This window comes from Xyrauchen texanus, chromosome 47, assembly GCF_025860055.1.
Source record: "Xyrauchen texanus isolate HMW12.3.18 chromosome 47, RBS_HiC_50CHRs, whole genome shotgun sequence".
NCBI classification, from domain to species: domain Eukaryota; kingdom Metazoa; phylum Chordata; class Actinopteri; order Cypriniformes; family Catostomidae; genus Xyrauchen; species Xyrauchen texanus.
This window is the reverse complement of record NC_068322.1, coordinates 11,560,166-11,580,127: the sequence shown is the minus strand read 5'-3', so window position 1 is coordinate 11,580,127 and position 19,962 is coordinate 11,560,166. Positions and strand designations below refer to the sequence as shown.

The 19,962-nt window shown below is 36.7% G+C and overlaps 1 protein-coding gene across 1 annotated transcript in view; it reads left to right on the top strand.

Annotated features, from left to right (window-relative positions):
• The window catches only part of LOC127639021 (protein kinase C-binding protein NELL2-like), a 52,609-nt gene extending 34,340 nt beyond the window's left edge, over nucleotides 1–18,269 (top strand). Inside the window, exons 16-20 of the mRNA XM_052120831.1 lie at nucleotides 10,241–10,381; nucleotides 10,520–10,713; nucleotides 11,070–11,246; nucleotides 15,548–15,775; nucleotides 16,624–18,269. Of these exons, the coding sequence (XP_051976791.1) occupies nucleotides 10,241–10,381; nucleotides 10,520–10,713; nucleotides 11,070–11,246; nucleotides 15,548–15,775; nucleotides 16,624–16,665 (782 nt within the window). The 3' untranslated portion in view covers nucleotides 16,666–18,269. The remainder of the gene's footprint in view (nucleotides 1–10,240; nucleotides 10,382–10,519; nucleotides 10,714–11,069; nucleotides 11,247–15,547; nucleotides 15,776–16,623) is intronic.
• Nucleotides 18,270–19,962: the final 1,693 nt, after the last annotated feature.

The window sequence follows — 19,962 nt, the reverse complement described above, 5'->3', positions numbered from 1 at the left end:
GTCACGGAGTGCTGTGCGTTCATGTTTGACCTTATTGAAGTGCGTGTGTTGACATCTGTGCACAGGGTGGTAAGAGTGATTATAGGAGCCTTGTGCTCCCTAAAATAGAGTACCTGCCATTGTTAAGCCTCGGTCTTCTTTTTGGTTCCTTTAAAAGTCGTGAATGTTGAAGGATGAATGTTGACCTAGTTTCTTAATGTTGTTTTTAAGATTGTCGTTGATTACTTAAATAAAGCTTTTGTATTATTTTGTATCCACGTCTCCGGCCCTCCTTTCAAAAACCCACGTTCCTGTGTGTCCTTTTGTAGGTGGTTAAATTCACCAGTATTAATATTTCCCTGGTCAAACAGGGTGGCGTAGTCTGGCATATGTAGAGGTAGTTTTCCTCTGACGGTCCCGCTACACTTGCATTCAAGGAATTTCATTATTAAACTCTCTGTCTTTGTCAGTAAGCCTCTCTCTCTTTCTGTGCCAGCATGACGGCGACACATATGGCCAACTTTGTTAAAACTACCCACAAGTTCAGTATAGCCAAAGCAATCCTTTATTTCAGGGGATATTACACTCCTGGTAAAATAGAGAAATTATTTGATAAGAGCTTTGTATTTTTATTGTTATTGTGCACTTTAATGAGAGTAATCGGCTGAACCACAGAAACAGAGAATGATCTTCTCTATCAAATACCCTGGTATAGAAATATTTTCACTTTAAAAAAATGTTCTCTTTTTATATTGCTTTGAAAAGGAAGCTTTAGGGAGTCTACATTTCTTTTTATATTTTAGCTGTTACCTCTTAGAAGACTGGCACCATGTATTATCCATTGATTTGGCTTAGATCATTCATATGTGCTCTTTCATAAAGGAAACCCAATTATACTAGGTCCTCAGGGGTTAAACCCCTCAGGCTCAGGGGTCCTTCCTCTTGAACATGATGTTTCTGCAGGCTACTTGTTAATTCTTTATGTGATTGGTGTGTAGCAAAATCAAGGTCTTGAGGACAGAAATAAGTAAGCTTTACCTTGCAAATGTAGTACAATGTAAGGATATAACCATATTCAATTAAATGAAATGTAATAATTTTAAGAATCAACCATTGAATAACCTACATCTGTCGACCACTGATCTAAATGTTTTGGCAATTCATCGCTGATAAAAGAGAGTAGAGAATTCCACTGTGGAGACATAACTATTTTAGTCCACACCAAATTGGGAAGACTTCATTCTGTTCTGCAGTGTATTTTGCACCCTGATCCTCTCAGGTTCCTTGATTGTGTTCAGGTTTGACATTTGTCCCCCACATTGTCTACAGTGGTTGCAGCTTTTGTGCAGTCTCCCAGACCAGGGGCAAGGCCACATAAGGGCCAGCGTGGCATTGGTCAACCCAGATTGACTGCTGGTCCACTCAGTCAAAATGGCCGGAATATACTAATAGCTTTCATATAAAAATAAACTGCATTTTGATGTACTGCAAATAGCTCATATGCATGATAATCATCATATTGCTGTTTTAAATATATATATATATATATATATATATATATATATATATATATATATATATATATATATATTTAAAGTGAACTGAAATGGGCGAAATACAGTCATGACTGTAAACGGATCCACTCAGCACCCAGATCATTTACATTGTGTGGTTTAGTTGCACTTTAATGCAGAATACGTTTCTGTAGATTGCATGGCATTTCTGCGGTTTAGTTTGCGGGGTATTTAACATCCATCACAAACCACTTACGCAACAGCTACATATACAGAGCGTCTGGTCGGGATTTCTAAATGACCTAAATGTCCAGGATTGGGCTTTGTTTTTATATTGACATGCTCTTTACAGATGTGCTCTTTAAAGACATTCTTTGAGTGTGTATTTAACATTAAAAAACATTTAAACCTAGTGAGTAACCGCTCATAATGGCTGTGGAAATGGGTACGCTTCATTATATTCACAATGAAAAAACAAATAGTCACCAAGGTCCACCCACTTTGAGATTTCTTGCCTCGCCACTGTCACCAAACACCATAACTTTGCCTTTGAGCCTATATGGGATTCTTATATTAGTATTTATTCATAATATAAAGGAAGAATTGAATCCTACCCCCTATCAAATTTGAATGAGAATATCTTTAGATCTTTGGTGAGAGAGTCCCACTGGGAGGAGTGTAACGTTGTGTATTTAACGAGATTTAAAACCGCTGCCGGCTCTATCCTCCCATACAAATCTCTGTTTATTTAAGCACTTTGATTATATCTGCTTCATTGGGTTTGTGTATTCCAAGGCGATTCTCATCATGTTTAATGAGGTGGAGCTAATTAGTGTTTAGTTGTTGAATGTCTCCCCTTATTTTATAGCACAGACCTCGATTAAGGCTCAAAAGCCTTGTCAAAACAGAAATGTTAATTTTTTTTAATTAGGCTTAATCTGTTCCTCTAACTAGGCACTCTTATACAACGTAACAACGTAACAGTTACTGCTCACATTTAGTACAAAGGCATCAAATTAAACCAGCCACCTCCTAAATTAATCACATCATTACAAACTTTGGTTTAAAGCAAAAAAGTAAATGAAAATCTGAAAAAGGTACAAGAATGTGTACTTTGATTTTATTTTATTGTGTGCATTCTTTTATAAAGTGATAAACTACACATCCCATGAAACATTGGAAATTAAACTGTTTTTCTATATATATATATATATATATATATATATATATATATATATATATACTGTATATTACCATAAACCTCAAAACGATTGACCAGGTAATTGATTTTAAGTTTAAAAACAATATATTGAAAGTTTATTGAAAAATATTCAGACATTCAATGTGTGATCTGTGTGTCTGTTTACTATACACTGCTAAGAAAGAGAGAATGCTCTCTGACAAGAATGGAAAGTAAAATGTATTTATTCATTTGCCAAGACGAAACAAGATGCATTTTAAGATTAGCAGTTTCACAATGAGTAAGATCAAACATTACGTGGCAGTCAACTAATAATACCAATTGACATTTTAAAAACACGTCCACGCACAAAAGCCAGAACAAAGGAGGTCTAATACCAAGAAAAATCTCTCTAATAATATTTGCAATTTAATACATTTTGTATCGTCAGGGCACACAGTTACTTTTCAAAACTTGATCTGACACTGAATGCTCAAGCAGCCTTTAAAAAGCATCCCAGGATGATTCCTCAAGAAGTTGGTTGAGAAAATGTCAAGAGTACATGCAAATTCTAGGCAAAAGGTGACTACTGTGAAGATGCTAAAATATAACACAGTTTTGATTTATTTTGGATTTTTTATTTTTTTGTCACAACTCAATTCCTATTGTACAATATCTGTTCTTCCATTGGTTTGATGACTTAATTATAATCCTAAAATGTGAAATATAATAATAATAATAAAGAATGACTAAGTGACCCTAAACTTTTGACCGGTAGTGTTTATTGCCAGCCTGTATTATAAAGCAGCACAATATAGTATATTTGTATAGCTAAAATAGCTGGAAGTGGCTTATACCAGAAGTGGTCCACATTCAAGCTTGATTATGGCGGCGCCCTAGTTTCGCTGAAAAATAAGGTGGATAGGTAATTAGTGAGTGTATGGAAGTGTAAGTGTAAAGCGACTTCTTTTATTGGTGGATCTCTCTTCAGGATTATGGGTAGTGTAGTTCTCAGGAAATTCTGCTCTGCTGGAGTTGAGGCTTCTAGAAGCATATATCATTGCTCAACAACTTCTGATTTTATGTTAGGTCTTGTCTTGAATGGTTTATACGTCATCTTTAAAAATCTATTTCTCTATGGAGAAAATGAATGGGATTTCCAGTTCTGGAACCCTTCTGTTGCACTCTATTGGGGAAACTCTGAGGATATGCTATCTGTCTTCTCACTTTAAAAAAGTGTGCCTTTTAGCTTCCTGTTAAAAAACTGCCAGATTTTTTAGGGAATTAATTTGGACCAGGCTTTCATGCACAAATGCACCCACACATAAATGCATTCAAAGTCCCTCTGTGCAGAGCTCCCCAGCAGTTGTGAATCTGTTCATTAGGGTGAGGAAGGAGGGGATCGATGAAGGGAAGAAAAAAAATGAGTGTGGGGCAGATGAAGGAGATAGCATGGGTGGGAACAGCCGGGATGTGAAGGAACTGAAAGGATTGATGATTTACTGTTTGAAGAATTGTCCCTGATGAAATAGACTTGAAGATTCCACTCTGGACCCATAACTATTCTAGTCCATTCAAACGGGATTGGATAATCTGTTATACTTGGCACTTTCACTTGTAAAGGGTCCGTTCTGTTCTGTAGTGTGTTATGCACCTTGACCCTCTCTAGCTCTTTAATTGCATGTGTTCAGGTTGGACCTTGTCCCTACCGATAAAAAATTTCAAACGTGACGGATAGGTACTAAATTTGTTGTGTTCTGAAACCTGACCTTAATTTGTTTTTAGTAATTTATTTATTTTTTGCTAAAAATAAAACCATTCTCATAAAATCTTAGCACAATATTCAGACAAGGGCCATAACCACCATAGACATTGATGGAGCATGTCTCCCACAATAAAGGAAAAGTAAAAATTCCTTTCATTTTTTTTTTCTCATAGGGGAATTAATTCATAACGATAACGTGTAAACTTTAAAGACAGACCTACCGTGAACTCCAAGACTGTTAATCGATAGCTTTTGATTAAGACATCAATCTGTGTTATTTCAACTTCATGTTTAAAACATTGTTTAATAGCAGAATTTCAGATGAATAACTAGACTGTCCGTGATCCTGAATGGGGAAACCCTCCAATCAGAAAATCCCAAACAAACCGCGGCAAAAGAGCCCACCAGTGACCGCCAACTTCCATGGCACACTGCAAATGATGCAACAAAGTCGAGGTCCCTACACATTCAAACTGCTTATATATTTGTAAATATACGATAATGTGCAATATACATGAAATATATTGATTCTATATGTATATATAACAAGTTTAAATCAATAGTTTTATAATGTCTCATCATTTTTTATTTGAATATGCAATTCTTCATGGGTTAGTACATGATTCTCTCATTCTCTCTAAAAATGTTAAGTACACAGTCTTAAGGCACTTCAAATCAAATTGTGTTTGTAACCTCGAAGGTAGTTGGTTTGGTTCATGATTAAGAATGTTTTTATTAATAATTTTATGAAATCCCTTTGGAATAAAATGAATGGGGAAAATACTTTCAGGACCAGTATGGCTGAAAAAGTGCTGGCCACCGCTCTTAGATTGGTGGTCTAATGATGTGGGTTTTTTAAATGGTTGATTCTTGAATTATTAAATTTGGCCCCCACAATATTGAAATTAGATTACACCACTGGCTTGCACCCACTCAAAGGTGAAGTGTATAATTTCTGCACCACTAATGTCACCAAATGGATTTGCAAAAATAATTATTGTTTTTAAACAGGTTTCCCGAACACTTTCCCTGTTTTTCATTGGGACTATCTTTCAAACAAACCTTTGGCTATTAGTTAAGCCAATGTTGCTGTGTTGTTTCAATAGCACCACAGAGCTACAGTGTTTGAAATCTTTCAGGGAAATCAATGGCTTACTTATAGTTGTCACTGACTGCAAATTAAGTAGGGGAATGAGAATATAGGCCTACTTAAGTATTGAAAAACGCACTTCACCTTTATGGAACCCAAATGTTTGGGGCATAAGGAAGGACTAAATGAGATGGAGATTATGTATTGTCCTGTCTACTTGTGACTTTCCCTAACAAATTAGTGACAGGATGGCAGGACAGCGTAAGCCTTGGGGGTTTGCCTGTGAATACACAGTCAATCAATACTTGCTACTGCTTACTGACAGCACAAATGCCAGCCATTCCTCTGAGGGTGATGAGTGGAGCGTGCTCGCATGTGTGTGGTGGTGCTTAAAGAAGAAAATGAATAAATGTCATCAGCACTGCCTACATCTATGTATTATTCAGCATTGTTTGTGTTATTTTCACGGTTGTTCATCTTTTTTCTTATCTCTATTATAAAGGACGAGGGATTTGGTGTTTAGGCAGTGAAATCCTTACAAAAGTGTGGAAATCTAAAGTCAGAGGAGGGAGAAATATAAGAATGCTTGAGAAATCTGAAACGCTTACATGAAAAATTCACAGATATTACTTTTCTTATGAAATGCTTTAAAGGTTTCTCAGCTCATGCAATACTAACATGCAGCACTTGGAAACCTAATTCATGAGATCCTTAACCTTAAGTGACCTGAAAAGTATTTTCATTTGCCTGAAAATGCTAATTAATATTATCCCATTGGACTTAAACTTACTGACTTTGCTTACATAGTGTATCACCACTTCCCCCCAAAAAATATATCATTTTATAATTCACCTTGTTGCACTTTTAGTGTTCTCGGTCAGAAATAACCGGCCTAAAAAATTGATTATAAATCTCTAAAGTATTGGATTAGATCTTTTTGCCAACTTGTTTTCTTTCAATTAGCACAGGTGAATTTATTGATCATAGGCCTCATAGATCTGAGCTTATGCACCTCACTTTTTGATTGAAAAAAATTATATTTGTGGATAATTTTGGCAATATTATATAAAATATGAAAACATTCTGTACTATTTATCACACTAGTGTACTTTGATTTTTAACCATGAAGTTTGTTTTGAAATGCTTTTATTTTGAATAAAAATGACACAACGTGTCAACTGTGGTGTTCCCGGTCAACAATGCCTGGCCATTGAAAATGAATGGTGGAGATCAAAAATAAGAGAAAAATTCTTCCGTCCAGCTGTTGTTAAATTTACATGTATATATTTTTTTTTCTCCTGTGCACCACCTTAGTCTTCTCCTCCCATCTACCAGTGATGCTTGATTCAACTTCCCGCGTCTACTACCTGCGCAAATATCAACAGCACAACTGGGTTGTAGGTTGCAGGTTGAGGTCACAAATTGGGTTGAAATTTGTATGATGTGTCGATTGTCTGAGTAGGATGCGTTTCATACAAGATCTGGCAACTGGACAACCTTGGAATACTATATTGATGTGATTATTCATATAACGAGGTTTGGGCCATACAAATTACGGGGGTTTTCCAGGAGAAATAACTAAATGGGAGGGGGGCGGGAGATGGGTGTGAAATACGGGAGACTCCCGGAAAAGAATGTTGACAGGTATGACGTACACACACAAGGTCTTTTGAGTATTACATGCTTTCTTATTCACAGAGGTGAACTTTATCTTATCCTGAACTGCATCCAACATCCATTTATCCATCCAACATTACCACACACACACACACACTCACACACAATAACACACACATGCACACATATGCTCACGTACACACACAAACTTTGAGTATTACATGCTTTCTTACATGTTCGTGTTCACATATGTGCATATGTGCTTGCAAACTTAAAGGCCTCGGATCTGTGCACGTGCACATTCACTCACACACACACACACACACACACACACACATGCATGAACACACACACATACTCACGTACACACACTAAATATTTTGAGGATTATATGCTTATTTTCACAAAGATGAACTTTACCTTACTCTGAACTGCATCATGCATCCATTTATCCATCCAACATTACCACACACACACACACACGCCACGCAAACGGTCTTTGTCCCACAGTGACCCCTCTCCAATAGAATCAATAGAATTATTGTGTTCCTGGTCAAAGATGACCGGCCATTGAAAATTAATGGAGAAGATCACAAGAAACATGACTTTAATTTTAAAATGCTTTTATTTTCTGAAAAGGGGCACAAAGTAACATGTGTGGTGTTCCCTGTCAAATCTGACCATTGTGACAAAGAAAACTGGCCTAAGCCTATATTACACATTAACACTGTCATATAAAGAACATTTCATGGACCAAAAATTCCAAATATTTCTGTAATATTTTCTAATCAACAACAAGCCAAATGAATGAACACCTGGTGGTTTTGTGTCCTGACAAAAGCTTTTTGCTTGTGCCTTGCAAATGTGTGCTCTGCATTTGAAACATGCAATGCTTGATGAAAGCAAGATCATCAAAGAAAGATTATATTGGAGAGGGGTCACTGTGGGGCAAAGACAGTTCTGATGTGTGTGTGTGTGTGGGGGGGGGGGGGCAGGTTTAAGTGGTTTACAAGGACTTTGTTTAGGTTACAAACTGGTATTTACAAGGGTATTATGCTATAAATGTGGTTTATGAGGACATTTCTAGTGCCCCCATAATTCAAATCACTTAAAAAACATACTAAACTATGTTTTATTGAAAATGTAAAAAAGTGAGGGTTAGGTTTAGGGGTAGGGGTAGGGTTAGGGGACAGAATATATAGTTTGTACAGTATAAAAATTAATATGTCTATGAAGAGTCCTCATAACGATAGCTGCACCAATGTGTGTGTGTGTACGTACATGTTTATACTATATTGTGGGGTCCAAATGTCCCCTCAAGGATAGTAAAACCTGAGATCACCTACCTTGTAGGGCCCAGCCAGCGGTTCCCATGAGGAAAATGGCTTATTAAACATACTAAACGATGTTTTTTTGAAAACGTAAAAAGGTTGATGTGAGGGTTAGATTTAGAGGTAGGGTTAGAGTTAGGGGATAGAAATGATCGTTAGATCTGTATAAAATCCATAATATGCTCCCCAATGATATAAAAACAAGTGTGTGTGTGTTAGTGTGCGTGTGTGTGTGTGTTTGTGTATTAGTGTGTGAGTTTGTGTATTAGTGTGTGTGTGTGTGGTAATGTTGGATGGATGAATGGATGTTGGATGCAGTTCAGGGTAGGATAAAGTTCACCTCTGTGAAAAAGAAAGCATGTAATACTCAAGAGTTTGTGCTTGTATGTAAGCACACGTGTGTGCGTGTGTGTGCACGTGCACAGGTCCGAGGCCTTAATGTTTGCAAGCACACATGCACATATATGTGAACATAATCATGATGAACATGCTCCTGAACACTAAATTTTTCTCTTATTTTTGATCTCTCCCATTCATTTTCAATGGCTGGTCATTTTTGTGATAATATAGCATAATGAGAGATTTATACGCATTTTTATAGGCTGACCGGGAACACCAAATTAGTTAAAAAAAATGTAAACACAGCACAAGTGTTAAAGCAGTTTATCATATTCTGCGCTCTTTCACAGACTTTCAAGGCTACAGGCACATGCAATATATTTCTCTCTTGCACATACACAAACACAGAATTCATCAACTTCTATTTTACATTTTATTGCTGTGACTTACATTTATTCCAGATGGTAAATTTGACATTGAAACACAATACAACACAAAATTCTCCCTTGAAGTCTAATTAGATGGGTAAGGTGAAAAACGCTCCAAACAGTGTTTGGTAAATCTGTTGTATAAGGTTAAAGTTTATCAGTCACTGGCTGGCTCTGTGAGAGATGCTGTGCAAAGCTCTTTATGACATCAGAATCCAAGGCCATGTATTGTTTGTGAAAAGCATCATTATCTACAGCTGTTGGGTACGCTCCTTTGAGATGTCATTAACGGCCATGGCAAAGCTCTTTTTTGTGTCACTTCCTTTGTGTTTGTTGCAAGGACAGAACTCAAATATGCATATGAATATTTTTATCCATTGAAGAATTTTAAAATGGTTTGGAAGCAACACAGTACAGCTCAGCGTAATAAAACATGAGCATTGCACTACGTGCCGTTTTTTGTAATTATAATTAAATGGTTGTGACATATTAACATATTGTTAACATATTAACATATTAACATATTGCGTTGTACTAGTCTAGTACTTAATTGACATTTTGCATGGTAACACTACTATTATCTTCTCCCTTGTATGTCTTTTAAGCATCAATCTGGCTCATGCTACTCTCTGCAATCCACACACAACTTACCACATGCCCCATTGAGAGCAAGAACCACTAATCGTGACCACGAGGAGGTTACCCCATGTGACTCTACGTTCCCTAGCAACCGGGCCAATTTCGGTTGCTAAGGAGACCTGGCTGGATTCACATAGCACACCCTGAATTCGAACTCACGACTCCAGGGGTGGTAGTCAGCATCAATACTCGCTGAGCTACCCAGGCCAATACCAGGCATAATGACAATTCTTGACATTATTTAGGTATTGCTCATCAAGAGTTTGAGAACTGCGGGTCCAAGTCAATTTGGCAACATATGCATTTTCTCATAAATGTCTTTGGTTTTCTTACCTGTGTCTCTATCTTGCCTCTTTAGACATTGATGAGTGCTCAGATGGATTTGTCGAGTGTGACAGTCGAGCCACCTGCATCAACCTACCTGGCTGGTACCACTGCGAGTGCCGCGATGGTTACCATGACAATGGAAGGTTCTCAGCCAATGGAGAGTCATGTGAAGGTAGCTTGTCTTTTATGAGTGTTTATAAATAAATAATGAGAGCTACATTTTTTAATGTTGCTCTGTAGCGCACAAATCTGAAATTAAACAGAATTCAACTGGTTAAACTGGTTTCTTTCTCTGTTTTCTGGTTGTTAGACATCGATGAATGTGAGCTGGGGAGGCACACTTGTGCTAATGACACCGTGTGCTTTAATGTGGACGGAGGATATGACTGCCGGTGTCCACACGGCAAGAACTGCACAGGAGACTGTGCCCATGATGGAAAAGTGAAACACAATGGGCAGATCTGGGTTCTGGATGATGACAGGTGCTCGGTCTGCTCTTGCCAGGTGAGCTGGACAAGCCTAAGTGGTTGATAGGGAATACAGTAAAGTTTGAAAAGGGGAATGGTTTTTACTCAGTCAACAAAGCTTTTTTGGCATGATTATCAGAATGGAAAACATTGACAAATATTATACACTAATTACAGTACAGAAATACACAGAAATAATAATACAGTAAAAAATTATATATATTATGAATGGCAAAAGGGAAAATAAATTAAAAAAATGTATTCAATTCATAAGTCTGGAACCAATTATTGAAAATGTGATTTGAAATGTGTATTGAAAATTGCATTTGTTTAACAGGTTTAACTATACAGTATTTTACACACATTTTACTCACTCTCTATATCCTGTTGTAGACAGGGCTGGTGATGTGTAGACGGATGGTGTGTGATTGTGAGAATCCCACGGTGGACGTGCTGTGCTGTCCTGAATGTGATCCGCGCCTGAGTTCCCAGTGTTTGCACCAGAATGGTCTGTTAGCTTACAGAAATGGAGAAACCTGGGTAGAGAACTGCCAGCAGTGCCAGTGCATGGTGAGTGCAACATGCAAGGCCACATTTGTGGTAATGCAATATGACAATGCGAAGCTAAATCTGGGTGTTTTTGCCCAGTCGGTGCAAACACAATGACAAATGAGTGTGCTACTGCATAGTGAATAGTAGCACTCTAATAAAAAAAAATTGTGCTAAGCCATGAGTCATGCTATTCTAATAGTCTGTGCTGTCTTTTATTTATGTGTTTTTTATTTATTTATTTTCATTTTTAAAGGCAAGGGAATTGTATTTATATATTGCCACTGTACAATAAATATATATATATATATATATATATATATATATATATATATATACATACATACAGTTGAAGTCAGAAGTTGGGTTGAAGTTATTAACTTAGGTTGAAGTTATTAAAACTCCTTTTTTAACCACTCCACAGATTAAATATTGGCAAACTATAGTTTTGACAAGTCATTTAGGACATCTACTTTGTGCATGACATGAGTCATTTTTCCAACAATTGTTTACAGACAGATTGTTTCACTTTTAATTGACATAGATATATTGAAGCAAAATCTCAAGATATCAGCCATAAAGTTAAAGTTCGGTTGCAAATCGGTCTCCAAATGGACAATGACCCCAAGTATACCTCCAAAGTTGTGCCATCACAAAGCCCTGACCTCAATCCGATAGAAAATTTGTGGGCAGAACTGAAAAAGCATGTGCGACCAGTTCTGTCTGGAGGAATCAGACAATATTCCAGCAACTTATTGTGAGATGTTGTGGAAGGCTTCCCAAAATGTTTGACCCAAGTTAAACAATTTAAAGGCAATGCTACCAAATACTAACAAAGTGTATGTAAACTTCTGACCCACTGGGAATGTTATGAAGGAAATAAAAGCTGAAATGAATCATTCTCTCCACTATTATTATGACATTTCAAATTCTTAAAATAAAGTAGTGATTCAAACTGACCTAATAAAGGGAATGTGTTCTACGATTGAATGTCAGGAGTTGTGAAAAACTGAGTTTAAATGTATTTGGCTAAGGTGTATGTAAACTTCTGACTTCAACTGTGTAAATATCTATAATGTATATATACATTATATTATGTATTGCGTTTAGAAAGTATTCAGACCCCCTTAATTTTTTACAGACTTGTGCTAAAATGCTTTAAATTATTGTATATATATATATATTTTTTTTTTTTCACTTCAATCTGCACTACAAACCCCATATCGACAAAGCAAAAAACTGATTTTTGATAAGTTTGCAAATGTGTTAAAAAGAAAAAACTGAAACATCTCATTGACAAAAGTATTCAGACGCTTAACTCAGTACTTTGTTGAAGCACTTTGGCAGTGATTGCAGCCTCAAGTCTTTTTGGGTATGATGTAACAAGGTCTGCACACCTGGATTTGGGGACTTTCTGCCATTCATTTCTGCATATCCTCACAAGCTCTGTCAGGTATGATGGGGACTGTTGGTGGACAACAATTTTCAGAGATGTTCAATTGGGTTCAAATCCGGGCTCTGGCTGGGCCACTCAAAGACATTCACAGAGTTGTCCCTAAGCCATGCTTGCATTGTCTTAGCTGTGTGCTTAGGGTCATTGTCCTGTTGGAAGGTGAACATTTGTCCCAGTCTGAGGTCCTGAGCACTCTGGACCAGGTTTTCCTTAAGTATATCTCTGTATTTTGCTGCTCTCAGCTTTCCTTCAACTTTGACCAGTTCCCCAGTCCCTGCCGCTGAAAAACACTCCCACAGCATGATGCTACCACCACCATGCTTCACTTTTGGGATGGTATTGCGCTGGTTATGAGTGGTGCCTGGTTTCCTACAAACATAAAGCTTGGAATTGTGGCCAAACAGTTCAATCTTCTTTTCATCAGACCAGATTATTTTGTTTCTCACAGTCGGAGAGTCCTTTAGGTGCTTTTTTTCAAAATTCCAAAGGGTCTGAATATTTTTGTCAAGTATTTTTCATATGTGATATTTCAGTTTTTTTCTTGTAAAAACTGAAAGTTATAAATAAATCTGTTTTTTGCTTTGTCAATGTGGGGTATGAAGAGTAGATTTATGAGAAATTAATTTTTTAAAGCATTTTAGCATAAGCCTACAACATAACAATGTGAAATATATGTACATGGTCTCCATTAAATATTCAGTTTTCTGCAACTTGTCCAATCCTCATGAAAGATAGAGTGAACTTGAGGTTACCTAATCATAAAAGAGGTACATACAGAAATATGTTAATTAATGCTATAGCAACTAAACAGCCAAACAATTTACAAGGGTTGAAATGTTCATGTATAACTGAATTACTATTATTGGTGCAAGAAACTGACTAAGTGGACTAAAGGGAAGGAAAAAAACATATTTATAACAGAAGTGTTGAATGTCTCCTCTTTAACAACCACTTTCATTTCACAGATGCTTAAGTCTCAGTATAAACTCCACTTTCATTCTGTGTATCACATTCTAGTGCAGTGATCTGTTTCAGAGATTCTGCTGGCCACAGTAAAACTTTGGACAATATCCAGTCAGGAAATCGTGTGCCAAACTTGAACATTGCAGTACTCAGTCCCTCTTGAGTTCATCCCTCCTGTGCACTGTTTCAGTGCCCCCAGTAGCTATTTTTCTTTCATTTTGTGGGAACTTTTTGCACTTGCAGAAGAACTGAATTATAAAGTCCAGTTAACATGATCTTTTTCTCTGGTGCAAATCCTTTCCCCTCAGTGAGCTGACAGTGGCCTCAAATAGGGCTCCAAAACCTGTCATTTTTAGTACACAAAGTAAAAAGCATTATCCTCAGGTTTTAAACTACTAAACTTGTGAGCTATGAAATTAATTCTGCTTCTGGACTTCTGGACAGTTGTGAACTTAGTAACAGACTGAGTGCTTGTTTCCCTGGCTGAGGCTAAAGCCCAGATCTGGATTAATTGATCAATAAAGTCCTTTCAATTGAAAGTCCTTTTTAATCCTGAAGGTGTAGTCTGTGTCCATTAAACCATCTTTAATATTGGAACATAATCAAACCAATTCAGTGCACAACAAGCCTATAGTAAAATTCCTGTAGTTTCACTACATCCTCTTTGTGTGTTTTGCTTCTATTCAATTGTTTTATTACATGTTATCGTAATCTCTTTCAGACAGCGCTTTTTTAAGTCCTTTTTCACTTTAAAACCTACTTCTCATCAGTTTTTTCTTGTTTTCTGTAAAGTAGAAGAAACACAGAACTTCAAGAGCGAGAGGCACGGAAAAAGAGAGGAAAAATTGCTTTATTTTAAGATAGGATACAAAATGATGAGGAGTGCAGGAACATAGGATGTTTCCGGAACAATCTAGAACACTCCAGGAGACACAGCAAAAAATGACAGCATTCATATAATCAAGGTCTACTGTATGTAACCTGCTCTGTTACAGGATGCAGCCTGAACTTCAAAGGGATATTTTCTCCCAAAATGAAAATTCTGTCATTATTTACTCAAACTCTTTTGTTTCATATCATTAAGCTAAATTATTTTTTTAAAGAATATACTGTTTTAGAATATAATCTTTTTAGATAATGACATTTGAGAGCTGCAATGAAGGGGAAGATGTTCAGTGAATAACAACTTAAATTTCAGTCTTTTGTTTCTACAAAAAGCTAAATTATGGCTTCAGACAAATTGGAATATAGTCAGGACTACATTCAAGGTGCTTTGATAGTATCTTTTTGTCCTTTTTAGTGCTTAACAGCCATGGTCACTCTCAACTCTCATTGTAAAGAGGTGTGAACTTTCTTCAAAATGTCTAATTTGGTGATGATAACAGCACAAAGATTTGACATTTCTAATGGTTTGTAAATAATGACAATTTTCTTTTTTTGAACTTTGAAAACACACCAAAGCTCTTAGTTTCTTTTGTTTGTCAGTCGTACTTACACTATTTCCCTGGAATGACCTTCCCACACTTCCAGGCAACCCATCTGTTCGTCCTTGCATCTGTGGAAAACATCCAAAAAGAATAAAAAGCTTGATATATATTTTTACACATCACCCGCTATCTAACTGATATTAAATTAAGTCTTCAAGAACATTTAAGGAGACAGAACTCAATATGTTAAATTGATCCTTCACTCTGGATCTTTGTGGATCAGTGAGCACAACACACAAACATACAGATACAGTACAAACACAATTGATAGGTAACTGTACAGGTTAATTACGGCATGTTAAAGGGATAGTTTACCCAAAAATGAACATTTATTCAGCATTATGTCATTTCAAACCCATATGACTTTCTTTTTTAAAGTGTATCATTTGCTTTTGTGTATTTTAAAAAAAATTTTCCAGAGGGGAGAGGTGGACTGCTGGTCCATACCGTGTCCGGCGGTCTCTGACTGTGAGTTTACAGTGGTTCCAGAGGGCGAGTGCTGTTCACGCTGCGTTACGGACCCCTGCCTGTCCGACACTGTCCAAAATGACATCACCAAGACCTGCGTGGATGAGTACGGAGTCACCCGCTTTAGTGGCTCTGCTTGGACCAAACACGGCAGTGAGTGTTCCCTCTGCCAGTGCAAGGTACTTCACACTTACATAACCACCCACGGACACCATTCAATTGACCAAGACAAAGCACTTTAAGTATGTATTATTGTAGATTTGAGTGTTTACTTGTATTACTTAGACTTTAACCACATATTCAGGACAGGAGGGGACAACATGTCATACAAATAATAATAATATTTATTTGCGAATCAACCATTGAAAAACCTGTTTAGACTGATATACTTTTTCATTCAAAATGAGCACAGATTTCAAAGGCCCTTAAACGTGTTTCATGGACATCTGGAGAATATATTTTTAAACATATAAATACCAAAATATTCAAGGGCAAAGGTTTTGGTTATGTGCCCAAACACCGCTTTGATTTGATTGTTTCAGTGCATATAAATGTATTCATGAAACAAAGCCTGCAGTCTGAGATCTTGCACAAACAAACCACCATTTGGTGATGCAAGCTTTTTAGTTAGGAAATATGGACAGCTTGCGGACTATTGGCACAGCAAATTGTCCTGGATGCACTGAGATTAGCAGGTTTGAAGCTTCAATTAGCAATGAAGAGAAATGAATGCTGTAGAAGAGAATGGTTTTCAGTGTCAGAAGAGATGAGAGCGGGGAGAATTAATCTACTTAATAAAGCACAGGTTCTGTGGCTGGCCAAGGTCATCTACATAATTTGAGCTGAAATGTGAATTCAGAGAGCGTAAGAGGGTGCATTGATGATTATTTCCATGCTTGACACACACATACATACTGTTCAGAAATGGCTTGGATTATATGTGAGTGTATGAGTAGCTACCCTTCTTTTTTGACTAATGTCTGTTTATTTATTTTGTTTCCCTCCCTATCTCTATCTACACTCACAGAATGGTCACATCTGTTGCTCTGTGGATCCTCTGTGCCTCTAGTCCTATTCAAAGGCAAAATTCTGATCTGCTTTGTCTACACTGCAAAAACATATTGCTAACGGGTATCTTATTTACCAGTAAAATATCTGAGAAGCAAAACTCCATAGGATATTAAAGGGATAGTTCACCCAAAAATTAAAATTCTCTCATCATTTACTCACCCTTATGTCATCCCAGATGTGTGACTTTCTTTCTTCTGCTGAACACAAATGAAAATTTGTGAAGAATATCTCTTATAGTTCTTTTGGTCCATACAATGCAAGTGAATGGTGACCAAAACGTGAAGCTCAAAAATCACATGTCATAATGTCTCCAGAAGCGATATGGTAGGTGTGGGTGAAACAACAGATCACTTTCACATTCTTCTTGTGCTTTTGATGATTCACATTCTTAATGCATACCACCCCCTACTGGGCAGGGAGAAGTATATCTAGCCAAAAATGTACTTAAATATTTATCTGTTCTCATATACACCTATCATATCTCTTCTAAAGATATGCATATAACCACTGGTGTCATATGGATTACATTTATGTTGACTTTATGTGCTTTTTGGAATGTAATTTTTTGGCACCCATTCACTTGCATTGAGAGGACATAAAGAGCTGAAATATTCTTCTAAAAAATCATAATTTTTGTTCTGCAGAAAGAAAGTCATACACATCTGGGATGGCATGAGGGTGAGTAAATGATGAGTGAATTTTCATTTTGGGGTGAACTATCCCTTTAAGACTTTATTTCAGATAATATATATCATGAATTAAGTGAATTTCAAACAAGTGCTAAATTTGTCAGTGCTACAAGACAGAATGCACTTATATTTAAGATACTTCCTCTGAAAGAAAAAGGCCTCAAAATGTTATGCCGTTTTGCTTATCAGGTAAATAAAAAAAGACAAAGATACTTATGAAGAATATCTATTGCAAGTGTTTCTTTCTCTTTGTTTTCTTTCTTTCAATCTTTTTTCCACTCTCTGTACAGTTTCATCCCCTCAGAAGAACATTTTATACCAAATCTCCATATGTACTATACCATAAACAATATACAGACAGCTCAGTCCCTAAAGCACTCTTTTCAGCCACATAACAAAATATAAAGAAGTAAATCAACAGACGACAGCATCATTTCAGCTTTGAGCAGTGTTGCAAATTCGCTTGCCGCATCAATCATCAACAATTTCATTGGAAATCATGACACAATATGAGGTAACATTTAGCAAATTTCATTCAGTTGTCATGTTTTGATGGTGAAACTACATTGAAAATAAAGATTAACTTATTGTTGATCACCTTGTTTTCTGCTTAATGGGTTCAGAAGACTCCAGACTTGGTTAAAGAACCCTTAAACTTCATTTGTAAATTTCCTACAGGCACTACCAGGTGCAGTGTTTCATTCTTTCAGTATTGATGAATGTTCAGCTCCCTTACCGAGAAAATATGATCTTGATGTTGTGAATGGTTTATTAAATGTGTTTGTTATTCTCACGTTGTTTAAAATGTTTCTTTATTTTTAAGTTTCAAGTTGCACCTTTTGCAAATTGATGTTTTGTTTTCTTCGATGGCTTGGTACGCTATTGTGTCATGTGAAATAAAAGGTTTCCACTGAAAAACAACCAAATGTATTGGTGTCTTTTGAACTAATTTAACATGCCGAAGAAAGTTTAAATGTTAAAAACATTTTAGCCAAGATCAGAAGTTATGCATTAACCATGTTCTGTTGCATTTACTGTTCCATGGAGCTCAAAGTGCACTATTGTATATGTGGAGGGGAAAAACAATAATAATCATAGTAATTCTGAAAGTAATATTTTACTTTCTATGCATATTCTGAAAATATGTTTCTCAGACCTAGATCCTGAGGATATTTGTTGCATTTTAAGTTATGTGTGTATAATCAGTTCTCAATAGATTTAAAACATGAAATATCAGCCTGATTCATCAATTTTAATGGTGGTGTGTCATTTTTCTATGCTAGAATTGTTGTCCCCATGCAGCTCTATATAAAAAGAGAATTAGGATGAATACAGGTAACAACACCTAGGACAACTGGTAAAGTGGGACATGGCTGGTGGGGAGGGTGGTGAAGCGCGACCGGTCCGGAGCCGCAACAACTCGCCACTGCCGAAAGAGGCATTTATGATGTATAAGCCGGCACTGTTGAAACAGCCAATGGTAACTGAAAGGCAAAGCATACAATTTACAAATCAGTATCAATGTGTGAAGACAAAGAATCAGAAAGAGAAAACACAGCAACAATTCCCAAAACAAGAACAGACAGGTGACATAACGTAACAGCATATGTATCTATCATTATGTGTGCATGCGTCCATTACCAAAAAAAACAACATTATGTTCTAATATGGAATGACACTGATAAAGCCATTTGGATCATATTTTAAAAACAACTGCAATTAAAAATTAGCAGAAAGTGTCCCACTTTACCTGTATTCACCTCTATAAATGAGCCATAAGTTGATTCTCCAAAAGCGGTAAGCACAGCTGTGATTTTTGCAATTCTATTTGCTGATGCTAGTGGTACAGAAATGAGACACTTCACCTTTTACTTTATTTTTTTTTATTAGTATCGATCCTTCCTGGTCATTTTCATCCATTTCTCTTCAATGCTACTGGACCTGTCTTTAATCAGTCTGGTGGTTGGACACTTCACGTGCAGGCTTGTGTTGATTTCAATGCCTGTAATCCTGTGCAATATGAGCAGCACCCCACTTCAGCGGAAATATCAGCACCACGGAGAGCTCCTATGAGGTTTCCTCTTACGTCAGAGCCTATGAGCAGACATGCTGCCAGGAACTCTAGAAAGAGGCTAAAGTTTCTCTATAAAGTTGTAATAGTTGATTTGCCTCTGAAAAAATACACAATTTTAAAGACCACAAGAAATAGACAGGCACCGTTTTCTTTCATGTGTTGACGTATTTCCTTTTTAAACAGTAAGTTTGGACATAACGTATTGAATGGCTTGTCCCTTTTTTAAAAGAGCCAACAGATTCTAGTTTTCATCAGTCATAAACCATGATTTGCCAGTCGGTTGCAGGTGGGATTAGGGGGTGGGACGTTCTCATTCTATAGAGCATCTGGTAGGACAAAAAAGTGACGAGAGTAAGATGAGTCATTGGTCCATTTTCCAAAAAGAGAAAGATATCTACAAATAAGTAAATTGTAAAAACTTTTCGGAGTACATTATCATATACGTAGATTACCTCAAAGCTAATAGACAAATGCCTCTTTTAAATTCAAAGGTATTTTACGAGCAAGGTGAAATCAAAGACAACCATTACAG